This window comes from Manis javanica, chromosome 6 (assembly GCF_040802235.1).
Source record: "Manis javanica isolate MJ-LG chromosome 6, MJ_LKY, whole genome shotgun sequence".
In the NCBI taxonomy this organism is placed as follows: Eukaryota; Metazoa; Chordata; class Mammalia; order Pholidota; family Manidae; genus Manis; species Manis javanica.
In genome coordinates, this window is record NC_133161.1 from 45069676 (window position 1) to 45088018 (window position 18343).

The window sequence follows — 18343 nt, forward strand, 5'->3', positions numbered from 1 at the left end:
GGATTTGTGTGTGTGATTTTTCTATCTTAAATGTGAGTGGCATACAATAAAGTACATCACTCTTAAGTGCTCAGCTCAGTGACCTGACACGCATACACCAGCATAACCACCACCCAGCTCAAGACGCAGGACACCGCCAGCCCCTGAGCAGGGGGTGGGAAGTCCAGCTAAACCCCAAAGGGATGCTGCCCTTCCTCTCGGGATGGTGCTGAGACGGGGACTCTTCATCTCTGTGAACAGACATGCTCCTCCTGGCCCCCTTTAGGCCTTGAGCATCTCCCTATTATTCGTATCCTTCCTGCTACTGACAAAGGATCCAAGATGCTAGGGGCCATAGAGGTCCTCTTTACGAGAAGAGGGAGGTTTCAGCAGGACTCATTGGCAGGCACCTCGAACATGTCAGCCCTCTGAAGCACAGCTTACCAGGCCTCCTGAGCGCCCAGGCTGCACTAGGACCTGGTCTTTCTGATGTTTCCTGTCTGGCCTCTCCTTGAGCAGTGTTGGGCCTGTCCTCATGCTCTGATCACTCGGTCCTGAAGCAACAAAGCCTGAGCGGCTGCTGGCCAGGCCAGGCACTTCCGGCTTCCTGTCTCACCGGCCAGGCGGAGGACGCCTCCAGGTGGAGTCTTCCCTGCTGGTGCGGTTGCTGACGCCAAAGCCAGACGGGGCCGTGTCTAATGATCCACCCAAATGTTTTTCCTTCCTAGTCTTGCATTCAACGGCATTTCTACAGAAGGAGGAAGGAGTCTCGCACAGGGTCTGCAGCAGAACACGTCTCTGAGAATATTCTGGTAAGAACCAGCCATTTTGAAAGGTTGGGTCTCAGGGATTATTCCAGAGACTGTACACAGCCTGGAATCTGTGAAGAGTGGCCTTTCCTTAAAGTAGGTTGATAATTTAATTTCCTCCTAGAGAAGAAAACAGCTGTTTGTGGAAGCACAGACTAGAGCAGAAGGGGGATATGTGTTGCAGGAGTAGGGGTTCAAGGCCTTAGCCTTCTTTGCCAACCCAGGCCTCAGGAAAACCAGAAGACTGGCCAGCCTGAGTGTCAGGGATGTCCTCAGAACACCCTCAGATATGCCAGCAGAGTCCAACTTTCATATGCTTGGCTCAAAATTTTCTCTTCCTCTTCCTACGTTGCCCTTCTCCCCAGGCAGCCAGCCACACGGGGCCTGGCTGCGTGCCCCCTGCTCCGTCACGGGAAGCCCACAGCCCTCACTCCCTCCACACTCCAGGGGCTCTCATCAACTGTATGCTGCCTTCTGACAGGGCTCTTTGGTGTGTGTTCCTTTTCCTATGTGTCATTTATTCCATTTTACTCATTTGTATTTTATTTACTCACCTGGATCATAAACTCCATATGGGTGAGGAAATCATAGTACAGGTCTGTCTAAACTCTGCCATCTCAGTACTCCTAGATATCAGCAAATTAGTTAGTGAGAATAATGAACATGTCATGCGAATTCTGATACTAGACCTGTTGGCCAGTGTATGATTTTTAGTCCTTTTTCCCTCAAAAAACCTTTAAAACAATTTTGAAAATCTATGTTTGAAACAATGTAAAATGCTGTAATCTGAAAAGGAAGAAGTTCAAGTATTTCCTCATGTTTCCCCTTCTCTTCTAGGCTTACCAAAAATGAACTTGATGATGAAGTGGCAGAGAGCTTGGCAGAGATGTTGAAAGTCAACCAGACACTGAAACATTTATGGTAACTCAGAAGCGCTGTTTCTTCTCCCTCTGAGGTTGGGTAGGTCATGGTACCATCTTAGCAGCTACTTAACTTTATAGCCACCTAGCAGGAATTTCAGACTGCTATTTTTTGAAAATAATTTTTTGAGATAAAATACACAAACTATAAAATTCACCCTTTTGTAGTATATACAGTTCAGTGGCTTTTAGTATAGCATTTTTTAGTATTTCTGTGCAATCACCATCTAATTCTAGAATAGTTTTACCCACCTCCCCCACCCCAAAACACCCTGTACACACTGAGCTCACCATCCTCCTCCCCAAACCCTGGAGAACACAAAACTACTCTGTGGATTTGCCTATTCTGGGCATTCCAGAGAAACAGAGTCAGACAATACATGACCTTTTGTCTCTGTGGTCTTTCAGAAGCATAAGTTTTAAAGGTTCATCTACATATGGCATGTTATCAATACCTCATTGCTTTGTATGGCTGACATTCATTACAGAAATATTTTACGTTTTACTCTTTCATCAGTTGGTGGCAATTTGGGTCATGTCTCCTGCTGCTGTGAACATGTGTGTATGTGCAAACGTTTTCCTTTCTCCTGGGTGTCTATTAGTGGAACTGTTGGGTCATGTGGTCATTCTGTTCAACTTTTTGAGGAACTGTCAGTTTCTCAAAGTGGCTGTGTGGCTCTATATTCTCCCCAGTAGTAATGCATGAAGGTTCCCATTTCTCCACATCCTCACCAACACTTGTTATTGTCCATCTTTTCATGTGCCTGTTGGCCACTTGGGTACTGTCTCCATGTCCTTTGCACATTTTTAATTCAGGTTGTCTCTATTGCTGAGTTAAGAGTTCTTTATATTGTGAGTACTAGACATCTACTAGATATACAGTTTGCAACTATTTCATCTGGGTTTTCACTTTTTCTTGACAGTGACCTTTGAAGCACAATAATTTTTAATTTTGATGAAGTCCTATTTTTTCTTTGGTTGCTTGTGCATTAGGTGTCTAACAAAGATGCCTACATTTTCTCTTAAATGTTACAGTTTTGTGCTTACATTTAGATCTTTGATCCATATAGTTTTATTTGTTATGAGGCAGATGGGTCCAATTCATTCTTTTGCCAAAAATCAACCAATCACAAATGTATGGGTTTATTTCTGGATTTTCTATTCTAGTTCATTGATCCCTGTGTTTATCCTTATGCCAGGATCACTCCTGTTTATTGTTAACTTTGTAGTAAGCTTTGAAATCAGGAAGTTAGAATCTTCCAATTTTTGTGTTCAAGCTTGTTTTGGCTACTCTGAGTCTCCTGCACTTCTATATGAATTTTATATCACTTTGTCAATTTCTGTAAAAAAGCTAGTCTGTCAGTGCTACTGCTGTTTTTGGTTTTGTTTCTTTTCGGTCCTTCCCAAGGTAGAGTTCAGCGCCTGCAGGGAGAACAGGGCAAGGGAGTGAGTCTTGGCTTGCTTGGTGTGTGCACACACCACAGTGGCCCTACTGAAAATGGCCCCAGCAGCCACATGTGCCTGAGCACTAGCACGTTTTTTTTCTTACCTCTCCTACCTGGCTTCTTGCCAAGTCTTGGCTGGAGGCAGCTCACCCTGCCCCCGGAAGGCGTAGGTGGTGCCAGTGGCAGTAAGTGTGAAAGAGGTGATGAGATTAGCTGAGTTTAACTACCACTTGCAGGTTCTGTGTTTGCTCTTTTGTGAAAATGCCAGGTTACATTGGGATCGTGCTTACCAGGTCACCACCTCTGCTGCTGAGTCCAGGGGTCCCAGCTGCAGCACAGCCGCCTAACCCTGGTACTTAGGCAGCAATGGTGACGAGCTCCTTTCTACTGGCCCTGTGGAGAGATTGTGAGAATTGCTTCATCACACCCTCCCATTGAACCTCACCTGGGGCTGGGGCGAGGTCCTTACAGTTATTCCCATTTTACAGATGAGGCAACTGAGGCACCGATAGCTTATTTCCTCACCAATCTGCAGCTGAGAAGCAGGGACTGGGTGCTGTAGGAGAGGGACTTTTAACCACTTGCTATACTGCTTCTTTCAGGGGTTGGCCCCTTCACACTTAATTTCTATAATCCCATCAATCACAACAGCATAGGCCCTCATCTTCCTGGCTGGGTGCCTTCTTGGGTCTGCTTCAGTGCCCAGGACTTTTAAGAGTCAAGTTTGGCAGCAACTGTATTCTACAGAGAGCCAGGAGTGAGTCTGTGATGAAGCAGGCACATTACTGCCTCATGCTGCATTTATTTCCTGGCTGGGTTGAGAGCATTTCAGGAATTGCTTGGGCTTCCCAGCTATATGTGAAACCTTTGCGTCATTTGAATCACTGCTACCCAACATAATGGGCTCTATGGTTTGCCGCTGGGATCCATGAGTGGGTCTTCTCCTTCTGAGGTTGGGTAGGTCATGGTACCATCGTAGCAGCTACTTAACTTTATAGCCACTCCTTTTATAGCAGGAAACATCAGACTGCCTATTTCCTGAATGTTTCTTAGAATTCTTTGAACTGGTGGACTCCCAACATTTTTGACTGGGTACCTTTGCAATGAGTAATGTCAGGCACACACAAGTTTATGTATCAAACTATTTTCACATGAATACACATATGCTCACTATAAAAATATACCAAAAAAGTCAAACATTTTAAAGGATGCCCCTTATTCTGGTAGATAGCAAGATGCTCTTAGCCAGGTTAATAAGCCACATAGACGCAGTTTTTCCTCTGACCCTGTCTCATTCCCACAATGCCTTTGGAACTCCTTAATGAATGGGGCAGGTCCAGCATTACATATTTATATGAGACACATTCTTCCTTCAGGCTGATCCAGAACCAGATCACAGCTAAAGGGATTGCCCAGCTGGCGGGTGCATTACAGAAGAACACTGGCATAATGGAGATTTGGTAAGGCCCATCTACCTCTTGATAACAGCAGCAATGATTATTTCCATCTCACAGATGCAGAAACTGAGGCCCAGACTGCCCCACTTCATAGTCAGTGCTCTCCTCTCCAGGGGCAAACAGCTCAGAACGGGCTCCCAGAGAAAGTGAATCACCCTGGGACTCAGGAGACAGAGAGATGGATATGCTGGCTGAAATTGCGGGTGCATTGTTTTCCCCCTCTGGGTTGCTAGGCTGGATCGGAGCTGAGGTGGCTTTTCTCACTTCCCCTCTCTGTCTGAGAACTTGCTTATTCTAGAGGAGGGAAACCACATCATTTGCTTTACTATATAACACTGAGCCCCATTCCACTTTACCTTCCCCAAGACACACACACCCCTGAGGCTTATATAAAGTGTGGTGGGTTTTCCCATCAGTAACAAATTGTAACAGCAGTTTAGGTGCTGGACATATGGCAGTGAAATAGACAGGAAGGGCCCTGAACCCAGATGCTTAAATTTGTCCTCCATCTCAGGCCTGACACAGCCCTGCAGTGTGGGGCTCTGACCTTGTGGAGAAGCCCAGCGTGGAGCAGAGCCTGACTTCTCTTGAGGACACAGATCACAGGAAACCCGCCCCCCTGGTGGCTCCCCCGAGATCCATAGAGCACCTCACTGTGAACCCCAACCCTCAGTTCAGGGGGTAGTTATTCATCAACTACTTCTGTCATGCCGGTTTCAAAATCTCACAGCCAAAAATAAATTAAGATCTAGTTTCCTGAACTCAGCTCCTAGAGATGTTTTTTTTTGTATTTTGCTTTGGAATTTGTTAGATCACAAAATCAATTTAGTGGGTTACAAGTAGCATTATTTAAAAAATGAAACTGAATAACAGAATGCACTGTGCATAGTATGAAGTATTTCATAATCTTGTTTCAGATGTGGGTGTATGAATGCACAGATGCTGGTTCACAATGTAATTCTTAACTGGGGTCATGAAAAACACTGCCCTAGAGAAGAAAGCCCAGCTTCATGGCTGATGGAAGCTGCTGTGGCACATATGCTCACAAAGCAGAGCCCACTGCACCCTCAGCCCAGCGTGGAAAAGTTTGCAGACAGCAGTGGGCCTCCACTTTGTCAAAGACTGTTTAGACCCACGTGAGAACACACACTGCTTTAATTCTGTTAAGCTTCAAAAATGTGCATTTGCTACCTCCCAAAAACCACCTTTTCTGCCCAAAGGACTGTTTCTATAGAGCCATATGTCTTTAGCTTCAAGGTGTGCTGTCCGGGAGCCATCATTGGCATAGATGGACCCATTTCCTGTATCTGACATTTATACTTCATCCCCCTCCAAAAAGAACTTGAAACATGAAATCCCTTAGTGAGTTCTCCTTCAAAGATGCAAGCGTTCAATGACCTGACATAAATTATAGCATTTACCACACTCCACAGTGGGACAGTTTCAATAGCTGGGTGGTTTTAAAAAGACAGGGAAACTGCTGGAACTCTCTCTGGGATGAGAGGAGCAGATGAGCTACAATGTTTACATTCCCTACACAGCATGTCCAAGAGCTGAGTCAGAGTGAACACACCAGCCCTGATGGAGGTGGCCTCCTGGTGCCCACCCAGAGAAAAAACCAGGAGACTCCTGGATTCCACAGCCACCCTGCCAGAGAGGGGCCAGCCCATTGTCCACCTGGGAGAGCCCCAACCAGCCAAAACCACCAAGCATGTGCAGTCTTCCCAAGGCCAATCCTTCAAGACTGGGAGAGGTAGCCCTTTCGATTAATTCATAGAACGAAGCACAGAAAGTCAAACAAAATGAAGAGACTGGGGAATATACTCCAAATGAAGAAAGCTTTAGGAAAAAACTGAATGAAAAAAATTAAAGAGTTCAAAGCAATGGTTATAAAGATACCCACCAGACTTGACAGAAGAGGACTTAAACAAAGAGAAAACCTAAAAAAGAACCAATCTGAGATGAGGAATAAAACAAATGAAATAAAAAATATACTAGAGGGAATCAACAAATTAGAGGATGCAGAGGAACAGACCAGCAGCTTGGAAGAGAGTAATGGAAGCACCCAAGCAGAACAGCAGAAAGAAAACAGAATAACAAGAAATGAGGACAGGCTGAGGGAGCTCTGGGACAACATCAAATGTCTTAGCATTTGTATTATATAAGTCCCAGAAGGAGAAAAGAAAGAGAGAAAAGGGTTGAAAACTTCCCTACCCTAGAGAAGGAAACACATCTGGGTCCAGGGATCACAGAGAGCCACAGATAAGATGAACCCAAAGAGATCCACACGAACACATGCAATTAAAATGTCAAAGACAAAGTATTAAAAGCAGCAAGAAAGAAGCAATGAGTTAGATATAAGGGAAATTCCATAAGGCTAAAGCAGATTTTTTTTAGCAGGAACTCTACAGGCCAGAAAGGAGTGGCATGATATATTCAAAGTGCTGAAAGAGAAAGACCTACAACCAAGAATTACCATTCAACCAAAGTTATTATTCAGAGTTAAAATCCAGAGAAACAGTTTCTCAGATAAACATAGGTTAAAGGAGTTTACCACCACTAAATCAGACTTAGAGGAAATGTTAAAGGGGCTTAAGAAGAAAAGGAAAGCCATAGCTAGAAGAAAATTATGAGAAGAAAAAAAAAATTCACTGATGAAAGATAGCAAAGGTGGTAGACCAATCACTTAAAAGCCAGTATGAAGGTTAAATGACAAGAGCTGTAAAGTCAACTACTTCTAAAAATTAGTTAAGGGAATCACTAAAAGGTGTTAAGACAACATATACATAATGTGAAGGAGGAGGAGTTAAGAATATAACGCTGTTTGAATGTATTTGAACTTGAGCAACTACCAACTTAACATAGACCCCTATATATATGAGACATACAGAAGCTACATGATAACCTGAAATACACAAAAAATAAAGAGAAAGGAATCCAGTCATAACACTAAAAAAAAGTCATCATACACAAGAGCACAAGAAAAAATGTACCAAATAAAAATGACAAAATCCACTAGAAAATGTTTAACAAAATGGCAGTAAGTACATAGCCATCAATAATTAAATGTAAATGAACTAAATGCTCTAATCAAAAGACACAGGATGACTGAATGGATGAAAAAAAAATATTAGCCACCTCCAAGAGACTCACTTCAGAACCAAAGACAGACAGACTGTAAGTAACTAAAATCACAAGGCACACTCTTTTCCTGCAAAACTGTAATAATAGCTACAACAGAATGAAAGGAATGGAAAATGGTATTTCATGCAAATAAAAGGGAGAAAAAAGCAGGAGTAACAGTTCTTATATCAGACAAAATAGACTTCAAAGCAAAGAAACAAGAGACAAAGCACATTACATAATCATAAAGGGATCAGTCCAACAAGAAGATATAACAAGTACAAATATCTATGCACCCCAAATAGAAGCACCTAAATACAAAGAGCAAATAGTAACAGACATGAAGGATGAAACTGACAGCAATACAATATCAGGGGACTTTTAACACCCCATTTACATCAATGGATAGATAGATCATCAAAGGAAACAATGACTTTGAGTGACACATTAGACAATCTACCTAACAGATAAATACAGAACATTGCATCCAAAAACAGAATATTTATTTTCAAGTATATACAAAACATTTTCCAGGACAGACCACATGTTAGGCCACAAAGCAAGTCTTAATAGGTTTAGGAAGATTGAAATAATACCAAACATCTTTTCTGACCACAACAATATGAAACTGAAAACCAACTACAGGAAAAATACTTGAAAAAACAAACAAAACCTGTAGAGGCTAAGCAGCATGTACTATATAGTCAATGAGTCAATGAAGAAATTAAAAAGGAAATAAAAATATACTTGGAGAGTAATGAAAATTGAAAGAAAACAATGCTGAATCTTTGGGAAGAAGTAAAAGCAATTCTAAGAGGGAAGTTTATAGCATTACAGGCCTACCTCAACAAGAAAAATCTCAAACAATCTAACCCTACACCTGAAGGCACTAGGAAAAGAATGAAACCCCAGAGTTAAAAGGAAGGAAATAATAAAATAACAGAAATAAGTTAAGTAGAAAGTAAAAAAACAATACAAAGGGTCAATGAAACTAAGAGCTGCTTCTTTGAAAAGATAAACAAATTGGTATACCTTCAGCTAGACTCATCAAGAAAAGACCGAAAAATCAGAAATGAATAAGGAGAAGTTACAACTGACACCACAGAAATACCAATAATTTTAAGAGATTACTATAAAAATTATATGCCAACAAACTGGACAACCTAGAAGAAATGGATAAATTCCTAGAAACATGCAATTTTCTAACACTGAACCAGGAAGGAAAAAATCTGAACAGACTGATTACTAGTAATGAAATTCAAGCAGTAATCACAAACTCCCAACATACAAAACTCCAGGACTAGATGGCTTCACAGAATTCTACCTAACATTTAAAGAAGAGTTAATACCTATTCTTTTCACACTATTTCAAATAAAGAGGAAAGAAAGCTTCCAAATGCATTCTATGAGGCCAGCATCATCTTAATACCAAAACCAGACAAAAAAGCTACAGAAAAAGTAAATTACAGACCAATATCCCTGATGAACATAGATGTAAAACTTCCCAACAAAATATTAGCAAACTGAATTTAAAAATACATAAAAGGATCATTCACTATGACCAAGAGGATTTATTACAGGGATGCAAGGGTGGTTCAACATCTGCAAATCAGTCAGTGTGATACATCACATTACTAAAAGGATAAAAACCAAAGGATCACCTCAACAGATGCCTAAAAAGCATTTGACAAAATTCAGGATCCATTCATGATAAAAACTCTCAACCAAGTGGGTAGAAAGAGAACATATCTCAACATAATGGCCATATATGACAGACCTACTACTAACGTCATACTAAGTGATGAAAAATGGGAAGCTTTTCCTCTAAGATCAGGAACAAGACAAGGGTGCCTTGTCTTTTATTCAGCATTGTACTAGAAGTCCTAGCCATAGCAACCAGGCAAGAAAAAGAAACAGAAGGCATCCAAATTAGTATGGAACAAGTAAGATTGTGACTATCTGCAGATACATAATATTATATGTAGAAAATCCTTAAGACTCTACCAAAAAACTACTAGAATAAATGAATTCAGTAAAGTTATAGTATACAAAATCAATGTACAGAATCCTGTTGTATTTTTATATACAAGTAACAAACTACCAGAAAGAAAAATTAAGAAAATCCTATTTACAACTGCATCAAAAGGAATACATACATAGGAATAAATGTAACCAATAGGTTAAAAGACTTGTACTCTGAAAACTAAGACACTGATGAAAGAAATTGAAAACACAAACAAAGCTATGCCATGCTCATGGATAGGAAGAATTAATATTGTTAAAATGGCCATACTGCTGAAAGCAATCTACAGATTCAATGCAGTCCCTATCAAAATAACATTGGCCTTTTTCACAGAACTAGAGCAAATAATCCTAAGGTTTGTTGTAAGCACAAAAGACCCCAAATAGGCAAAGCAATCTTGAGAGAGAAGAACAAAGCTTGAGGTGTATCACAGTCTGATTTCAAACTCTACTACAAAGCTGTAGTAATCAATAGTATGGTACTGGCACAAAAACAGACACATAGACCAATGGAACAGAACAGAGAGCCCAGAAATAAACCTATGCTTATACTGTCTATTAATATATGATAAAGGAGACAAGAATACACAATGCAGAGAAGACAGTCTCTTCAATAAGTGGTGTTGAGAAGACTGGACAGCTACATACAAAAGAATGAAACTAGATCACTGTCTTACAACCATACAAAAAATAAACTTGAAATGTATTAAAGACCTAAATGTAGGATCTGAAATCATAAAATTCCTAGAAGAAAACACAGGCAGTAAAGTCTTCATCATTGGCCCTAGCAGTTCCTTTTCCGGATATGTCTTTCCTGACAAGAGAAACAAAAGCAAAAATAAACAAGTGGAACTACATCAAACTAAAAAGCTTCTGCACAGTGAAAGAAACCATCAGCCAAACAGAAATGCAACCTACTGAATGGGACAGCATACTTGCAAACAATATACCCAATAAGGGAGTAATATAAAAAATATATAAAGAACTCAATACAACTGAACACCAAAAAAACAATCCAATTAAAAAATGGGCAGAGGACCTGAATAGACATTTTTCCAAAGAAGACAGATGTCCAGCAGCCACATGAAAAGATGCTCAACATCACTCATCATCAGAGATAAACAAATCAAATCCAGAATGAGGTACCACCTCATACCAGTCATAAGGGCTAGTATCAACAAGACAATAAATAACAAGTGTTGGCAAGGATGTGGAGAAGATGGAACCCTTGTATATTGCTGGTGGGATTATAAATTGGTGGTCACAATGGAAAGCAGTACGGAGGTTTCTCAAAAAACTAAAAATAGAAATACCATGTGACCCAGCAAATCCATTTCTGGGAATTTACCCAAGGAAAACAAAACCACTTATCTAAAAAAATACATGCACTCCTTTAACACAACATTACTTACAGGAACCAAGATAATCAAAACAACCTGAATGTCTATTGATAGATGAATGCATAAAAAAGATGTGGGACATATATATATAATGGATTCTTGCTCAGCCATAAAAAAAAGAATGGCATCTTGCCATTTGTAACAACATGGATGGACCTAGAGGCTATTATGCTGAGTGAAGTAAGTCAGAGATAAATACCCATGACTTCACTTATATGTGTAACCTATGAACAAAAAACAAAACCCAGGAACAGTCTCATAAAAACTGGCAGTTGCTAGAGGTTAGGGGAGTGCGGTAAGAGGAAGAATAGGTGAAAGGGATCAAGAAGTATAGGATAAAAATAAATAAATAAAAATAAACTAAGCCATGAAGGATTAATAAGATTTAGTTGGTTGAGGTTGGAGAAAATGTGTTCCAGGTAGGAGGAACAACATATGCAAAGGCTCTGAGGCAGGAAGGAGCATGGGGTCCTTGAAAGAGCAGTAAGGTGATGTGTCTTAGGGTTCAGACATTGTGGAATAGGGGGCAGTGGAGATGGAGGAGATCTGTGGGTCATGTTCCATATGCTGGTCTTTATCCTAGAAGCCATGCAGAGCCACTAAAGGATTTGAAGCAGAGAGGAATGTTCAAGTTTGTATTGTAAAAAGACCACTCTGGCTCCTCTAGGAAAATGGGACTTGAGGGGGCCAGAGTACATGTAAAGGGACCTGTCAGTAGGACATTGCAGTGATCCAGAGAAGAGGTGAGTGCTCAGACCAGGAACAGGGTGGTGGAGGTATGGAGAGGCTCCAGGGAGGCAATCTAAGGATGTTTAGGGAATAAAATGGAGTCTGTGACAGAATGTGAAGGGGAGGAAGAGGGTGTCACAATTGTCCCCCAGGTCACTAACTTGCACAATGGGATGAAGAGTGGTACCATACACTGAGCTAGGGAACTCTGGGGAGGTAGGGCCGCTTTGAGGTGCCTGGAAGATACCCAAGACATGTCAAGTAGGTAGGCAGCTCTGGAGTGGAGGACTCTCAGCTGCTGCCCCTAACCTATGGGTGAGGTCATGGCATAGAGGAGGTAGCCTGGGGAACAGGGCCTAGCCCCAATCCTGGAGGAAATCTCAGTAGGACAATGTGGGCAAGGAAACTGATATGGAATGACCAAACATGGGAGAAGAACCGGAGTGCACCGGCAAGCCCAGGGAAGGTAGTGTCCAAGGAGGGAGAGGGCAGCCAAATGCCTGTGCCTGTCAAGAAAGACAAGCCCTGGAAAATGTTACATGCAGGTTCATAGAGGCTGCTGGTGACCTTAATGAGACCCAGTTCACAGAGCGATGGTGACTGGGAAGGAGTAATACTTACATCAAACAAGTATTTGAATAGAGCACATTCCTCAGTTTCAGGATCATGTGAAGCACAAGAGTGTGTCAGAGACACATATTGGGAAAGAGTGTACAACAGTCCCTAACGTTTCACTTGTTTTTTTACAACAGCCTAAATGGAAACTTGATAAAGCCAGAGGAGGCCAAAGTCTTTGAAGATGATAAGCGGATTGTCTGCTTCTGAGAGGACATTTCCTGCACACAAGTCTGGGCCCTGAGATGCTCTGGCAGAGGACACCACTCTGTGCAGTGGCCTCCTTTTGATGTCTGAAAGATGGACCGTGATAGCGAGCCTGCTGCCTTGATGATGCAGATCAGTGTCCATGCCCACACTGACTGGCAGACTCTGAGTAGCTGTTACTACAGTTGTGCAGGAAAAGAGTATGCCTTGTGAGTTGTTATAGTTACTGTAAATACACTATGAAGAGACATTAATGCATACCCATTGTTATTTTTATCTGACACAGGAGGAATAAGACTTTGAGCTCAGACGACACCAGGGGGAGTGGTTTGGGCACTGTTAACTTCATGGAAGAGTTGACAATGTAGTAAAGAGTTGGCACCAAGTTTCTTGGAGAAAACGTGCTCAGTAAATGATTTACTGAAATATTGTGTCCCTCCTCAATCCTTCCCCATGTGTTATATTCTTCCCATTTCACATCTGTAGATACTGAGGTATGTACAGTGTGGGAATTCATTCAAGGTTTTGAAAGGAGTTGGTGCCAAGAAAAGGACGTGTCACAGGCTTTTGGTTTAGGCCTGGAGTCTCACCATCTGCTGGCAAAGATCATGGGGTGCCCTCTTTGCTGGTCTAAGAGAAAGGACAATGCCTTCATAGTGCTGAGTTTCCACTCAGGGCTTTCACGTGGCTGGGCTTACTTCCTCCGGAAGGTGCTGTGCCTCAGGAGAATCAGTGTCCACCCCTCAAAAGGAGTAAGGCTTGGTTTGCTTTGCGGCCCTGGTGTCCAAACAGAAGCCTCTGTCTCTCTCGTCCTCTTGAGGAAAGGAAGTCTCTTCCTGCCCAAGTAGTTGGGAGGGTGATTGAGCTAGAGCCGAGACTCTGGAAGCCGCTGAAAACCCAGCTAGTAGAGCATGTTAAACACCTACCACCATGGCAGGCACATGGTGAAAGCTAAGGTGAAGAGAGCAGTGATATTACCAGAGAGCTTGTTCTTTGCCAATTCATTTGTTAAGAAAATACTGAAACACACTCTTTATTTTTAAGTGCCTGAGTCTGGGATTTTTAAAATGAACTTAGTATAGCAAGCACACTATGATCCCTGAACCCCTGCCTGAAACCTTCCAGATGCATTTGCTGTGTTGGGTGGGGCCTTGGGTGATGTGCTGTGAGGAGGGCCTGATGACGGCAGGCCAGAGACACCATCAGTTTGGTCCTTCACAGACCTCTCCACCTACTGTGGACCCACAAATGCCGAGGAAGCAACTGAGTCCTTCCGTCTGACCTCCAAATCCATACAGGTAGCTTCTCAGAGGAAACGACCTGAGTCAGGGTTGGCTGGATACACTGGCATGAGCCAAATTTCACAGCTCTCTTCACTGTGCCTCACCTGATAGGTCACGGAAGGCCAGGCTCAATTTCACTACATTCCTTGGCTATTTACTGCTGAGTGGAGGACCCAGGTGGGCCTGTCACCCACTGTAGTAAGAGGCACTGCGCTGATAGGAGCTGAACATGAGAGGGGAAAGGGTAAGGGGGCCCCACAGTGGTACTTCTGAGTTCTCAGAGGCCCAGCCTAGCTTCATAAATAGTCCCTATTAGAAAGTTAGCCCTGAAAGTTTGGTACTGGCACAAGAACAGACCCATGGATCAATGGAACAGAACAGAGAGCCCAGATATAAACATATATGGTCAAGGAATATACAATAAAGAAGCCATGGATATACAATGGGGAAATGACGGCCTCTTCAACAAATGGGTTGGCAAAACTGGACAGCTACATGTAAGAGAATGAAACTGAGTTATTGTTCAACCCCCATACACAAAAGTAAACTCGAAATGGATCAAAGATCTGAATATAAGACATGAAACCATAAAACTCTTAGAAGAACACATAGGGAAAAATCTCTTGAACATAAGTAAGCAATTTTTTTCCTGGACAAATCTTGGGCAAGGGAAATAAAATAAAAAATGAGTACATGGGACTATATCAAACTAAAAAGCTTCTGTACAGCAAATGACACTATCAGCAGAACAAAAAGGCAACCTATTATATGGAAGAATATATTTGTAAATAACTCATCTGATAGGGGGTTACCATCTAAAACATATTAAGAACTCACATGTCTCAACATCCCCAAAAATAAATAACCTCATTAAGAAATGGGCAGAGGACCTGAACAGACACTTCTCCAGAGAAGAAATACAAATGGCCAAGAGGCACATGAAAAGATGCTCCACATTGCTAATCATCAGGGAAATGCAAATCAAACCACAGTGGGTTATCACCTCACACGAGGCAGAATGGCCACTATCAAAAGATAAGAAATAACAAATGTTGGCGAGGATGAAGAGAAATGGAAGCCCTCCTACACTATTGGTGGGAATATACATGGGTATAACTGCTGTGGAAAGAAAGCAATATGGGGGTTCCTCAAAGAACTAAAATACCATTTGGTTCAGTAATTCCAGTCCTATGAATTTACCTTTAGAAAACAAAATCCCTGATTTGAAAACGTATATGTACCTCTATATTTATTGCTGCATTATTTACAATAGCCAAGATACGAAAACACCTAAGTGTCTATCAATAGATGAATGGATAAAGAAATATGGTACATATACACAATGGTATATTATTTAGCCATAAAAAGAAAAGAAATCCTGCCATTTGCAACATGGATGAATCTAGAGGGTATTATGCTCAGTGAAATAAGCCAGGTGGAGAAGGACAAATACCATGATTTCACTTATTTGTAGAATATAAAAACAAAGCAAAACAGGAGGAACAAAACAGTATTAGACTCACAGACATTGAGAAGTGACTAGTGGTTACCAAGGGGGAGGGGTGGTGGTGGCTTGGCAGGTAATGTGAGAGGTATAAAGAGGCATAAAAATTCTTAATCACAATATTAGTTGGTCACAGGGATGGCAGTACAGCATGGAGAATATAGTCAGTGGTTCTGTAACATCTTTCTATGTTGACATAGTAACTGCACTAGAGGGGGGTGAGGATTTAATAATATGGGTAACTGAACTACTGTGTTATACATCTGAAACCGATGTAAGATTGTATATCAACGATATTTCAATAAAAAAAACACAGCTGTTGGTTTCTAGCATCATTACCAAAGAGCCCTACCACTTCAGTGTCAGTCACCAGCAGAGGCAGGCATGTCCAGGTCTGCACTGCACAGTGAAGCAGCGTCACACAAAGCCAGGCCCATGAGCCTTCACTGGGTGTCCCTTTCAGCTCCTGAACAGAGAACAACAGTTGGTCCATAGATATTTTGGTCCACTACCAGGTGTGGCACACATCTATTTCCAGTAACTTAACTGCTCACTTACAGAAAAAGCTTTGCCCTGGAGCTGAAAGGCCAAACCATGACCATTATCCCAGGTCCACAGAGAGGAGCTTTACTGAATATGGAAATTAGTTTGTGAGGAAGCCGAGGCTCATGTTCCCACACAGATGGACTTGTACCAGAACAGCAGGGCCCAGCGGCCTTCCCAGCATGATTCTCTCTGTCTTAAAACTGAATTAACTGCATCCAAGACCAGTTTAAAACTTTTAGAGGCACTAAGCATTGAACAGGTTATGGGCCCTCACTGATCTGCACTAAAAAAAAAAAAAAATTAAACAACAGTAATTATAAAATAAATGCAAGGATGTTAAACACGTTTCTTGATTCTTCCCATGACTACTTAGGTACTTTTTTGGGGAAATAATATCAAAATAGCTAAAAAAAAATTTTTCCTTCATTTTTCTCTTTCTGTCATAGTGCTTTGTTATAAAAGCAGTATCACAATGTTAAATTTTTAAAATAATGCTTATAACAACACAGTGCTAACACAGCTACTTTAATTTTTGCATATCATCTTCCCATGTCTTACTTAGAGACTTTTTCCCCAATTTTTCTTATTGGGGTAAAATACACATAAAATTTACCATCTTAACCATTTTTAAGTGTCCAGTTTAGTTACATTAAGTACATTCACATTGTGCAAGCTTTAACACCAACCACCCCCATAACGCCTCTTCTTATAAAACTGAAACCATGTACCCATTAAAGAACTCCCCATTCCCTCTTCCCCTAGCCCTTGCCAACTATCCTTCCACTTTCTGTCTCTGTGAATATGACTACTCTAGGTACTTCATGTAAGCGGAGTCACTATTTGTCTTTTGTGACAGATTATATCACTTAGCATAATGTCCTCAAGGTTCATCCATGTTGTAGCGTGCATCAGAATTTCCTTTTAGGGTGAATAATATTTTGAGACATCTTTCTACAATTATAACAGTGCACATTTGCAGCTTCTTTCAAAACAGTCTTTTGTAATTATAATATATATTTTATTGCTTTGATAATTTGCTTAATTATGTTCCAAATGTTAGAACTTCAGGTTCCAGGTGGGTTGTGGTGGTAGTGATTATTATAGATGTTTCTATGTACGTAAAAAGTTATTTAGGATTATTTCTTTGGAGTGAAATTATCAAGTCAAAGATTCTTGCCATGAATTTTTTTTTTCCAACTACTTTAGCCCATGTAGTTGAGGGGTGTAATCAATGATTTGGAAGCAAGTGGAAGTTAGAGAACAATGTAACGGGAAGCCAGCAGTGTCTCTTAAATAGGAATAAACCTCCCCGCCCCAGACCCTCCTCCCAGATGGTGTTCAAGCACAGCCCCCAGCCCACTCCACTCCAGCAGCAGGTGGACATGGTAATCACTGCAGGGAAGAATGAATAGTCCTTAAGCCAACATCTGCTTGGAAGGAGGTCTGTGCCAGATAATCCTGTCAGTGCAGGTGTGTCTTCCAAATTAGTTTTCCTTGATTTTAAACATTCAGTTATGTGTGTATGAGTCCTTGTTTTGCCCAAAGAAACCCCAGTCTGACTGAACCCATTAACCTTGGGTCAAATGTGAAAATTACTTCTTCCCCAAATCACATAAAGTAGGAATTCTTTCACGATTCGGAAAAATGAGAACTAGCGAGTATGGATATATATCTTGTCTTACTGATCAGGATGTGCATAAAAATGGGAAAAGAGAAAAAAATGCAAAACCCTTCAGGGAAGCAATTTTGGCAAATGTAGAAAGTTGTACCTGGAAAACATCAAAGACTTTGAGCTCACTTCATTCAATCCCCTCACTCTACCAGTGAGGAAACTGGTGTTAGGGAGCAAAAGCAACTTGCAGATGGTCACACACTTTATTACTGGTAGAGCCCAAACTAGAGCAAAGGACTGCTGGCTATTTTTATTTTCCTTCTGTTCTGAAAGAGTTTGTGACCTTCAATTCATTCTGCAATTGACCTTCTTTCTGCCAAGTCCAATTAAACCTGGTTCCAATCCATTAGGGCAAATTAAACTAAATGAACTCTCTCCCTAAGGACACAGATGGGGGTCTCTTTAGTGTCCCTGGGATTCTTTGGGAAGCCCAATATTTTCTCCCAAAACCATGGTGCTAAAAGTTACAGGACTCTGGAGTCACGTTTACAAGGCTGAGTTGCTAGAATACTCTGGAGAATGTCTGGTGATAGGAGAGTCTGACTGAACAGTGCCAACAGCTTCCTCATTGGTCGCACACTGTCCATCCCCCAACCATGAAACTGCATTAAAGGAAGAAAGTAGGCATTCCA

General features: G+C 41.5%; 1 protein-coding gene across 13 annotated transcripts in view; it reads left to right on the forward strand.

Moving 5' to 3' along the window:
* Positions 1 to 12956, forward strand: part of NOD1 (nucleotide binding oligomerization domain containing 1) — a 56291-nt gene extending 43335 nt beyond the window's left edge. For 12 of the 13 annotated variants that reach the window (XM_037027386.2, XM_037027387.2, XM_073238645.1 and 9 more), the window contains 4 exons: positions 708 to 791; positions 1626 to 1709; positions 4530 to 4613; positions 12637 to 12956. In XM_037027386.2, coding sequence (XP_036883281.2) covers positions 708 to 791; positions 1626 to 1709; positions 4530 to 4613; positions 12637 to 12709 — 325 coding nt within the window. In that variant the 3' untranslated portion in view covers positions 12710 to 12956. The other variant, XM_037027389.2, reaches the window with a different exon arrangement.
* Positions 12957 to 18343: the final 5387 nt, after the last annotated feature.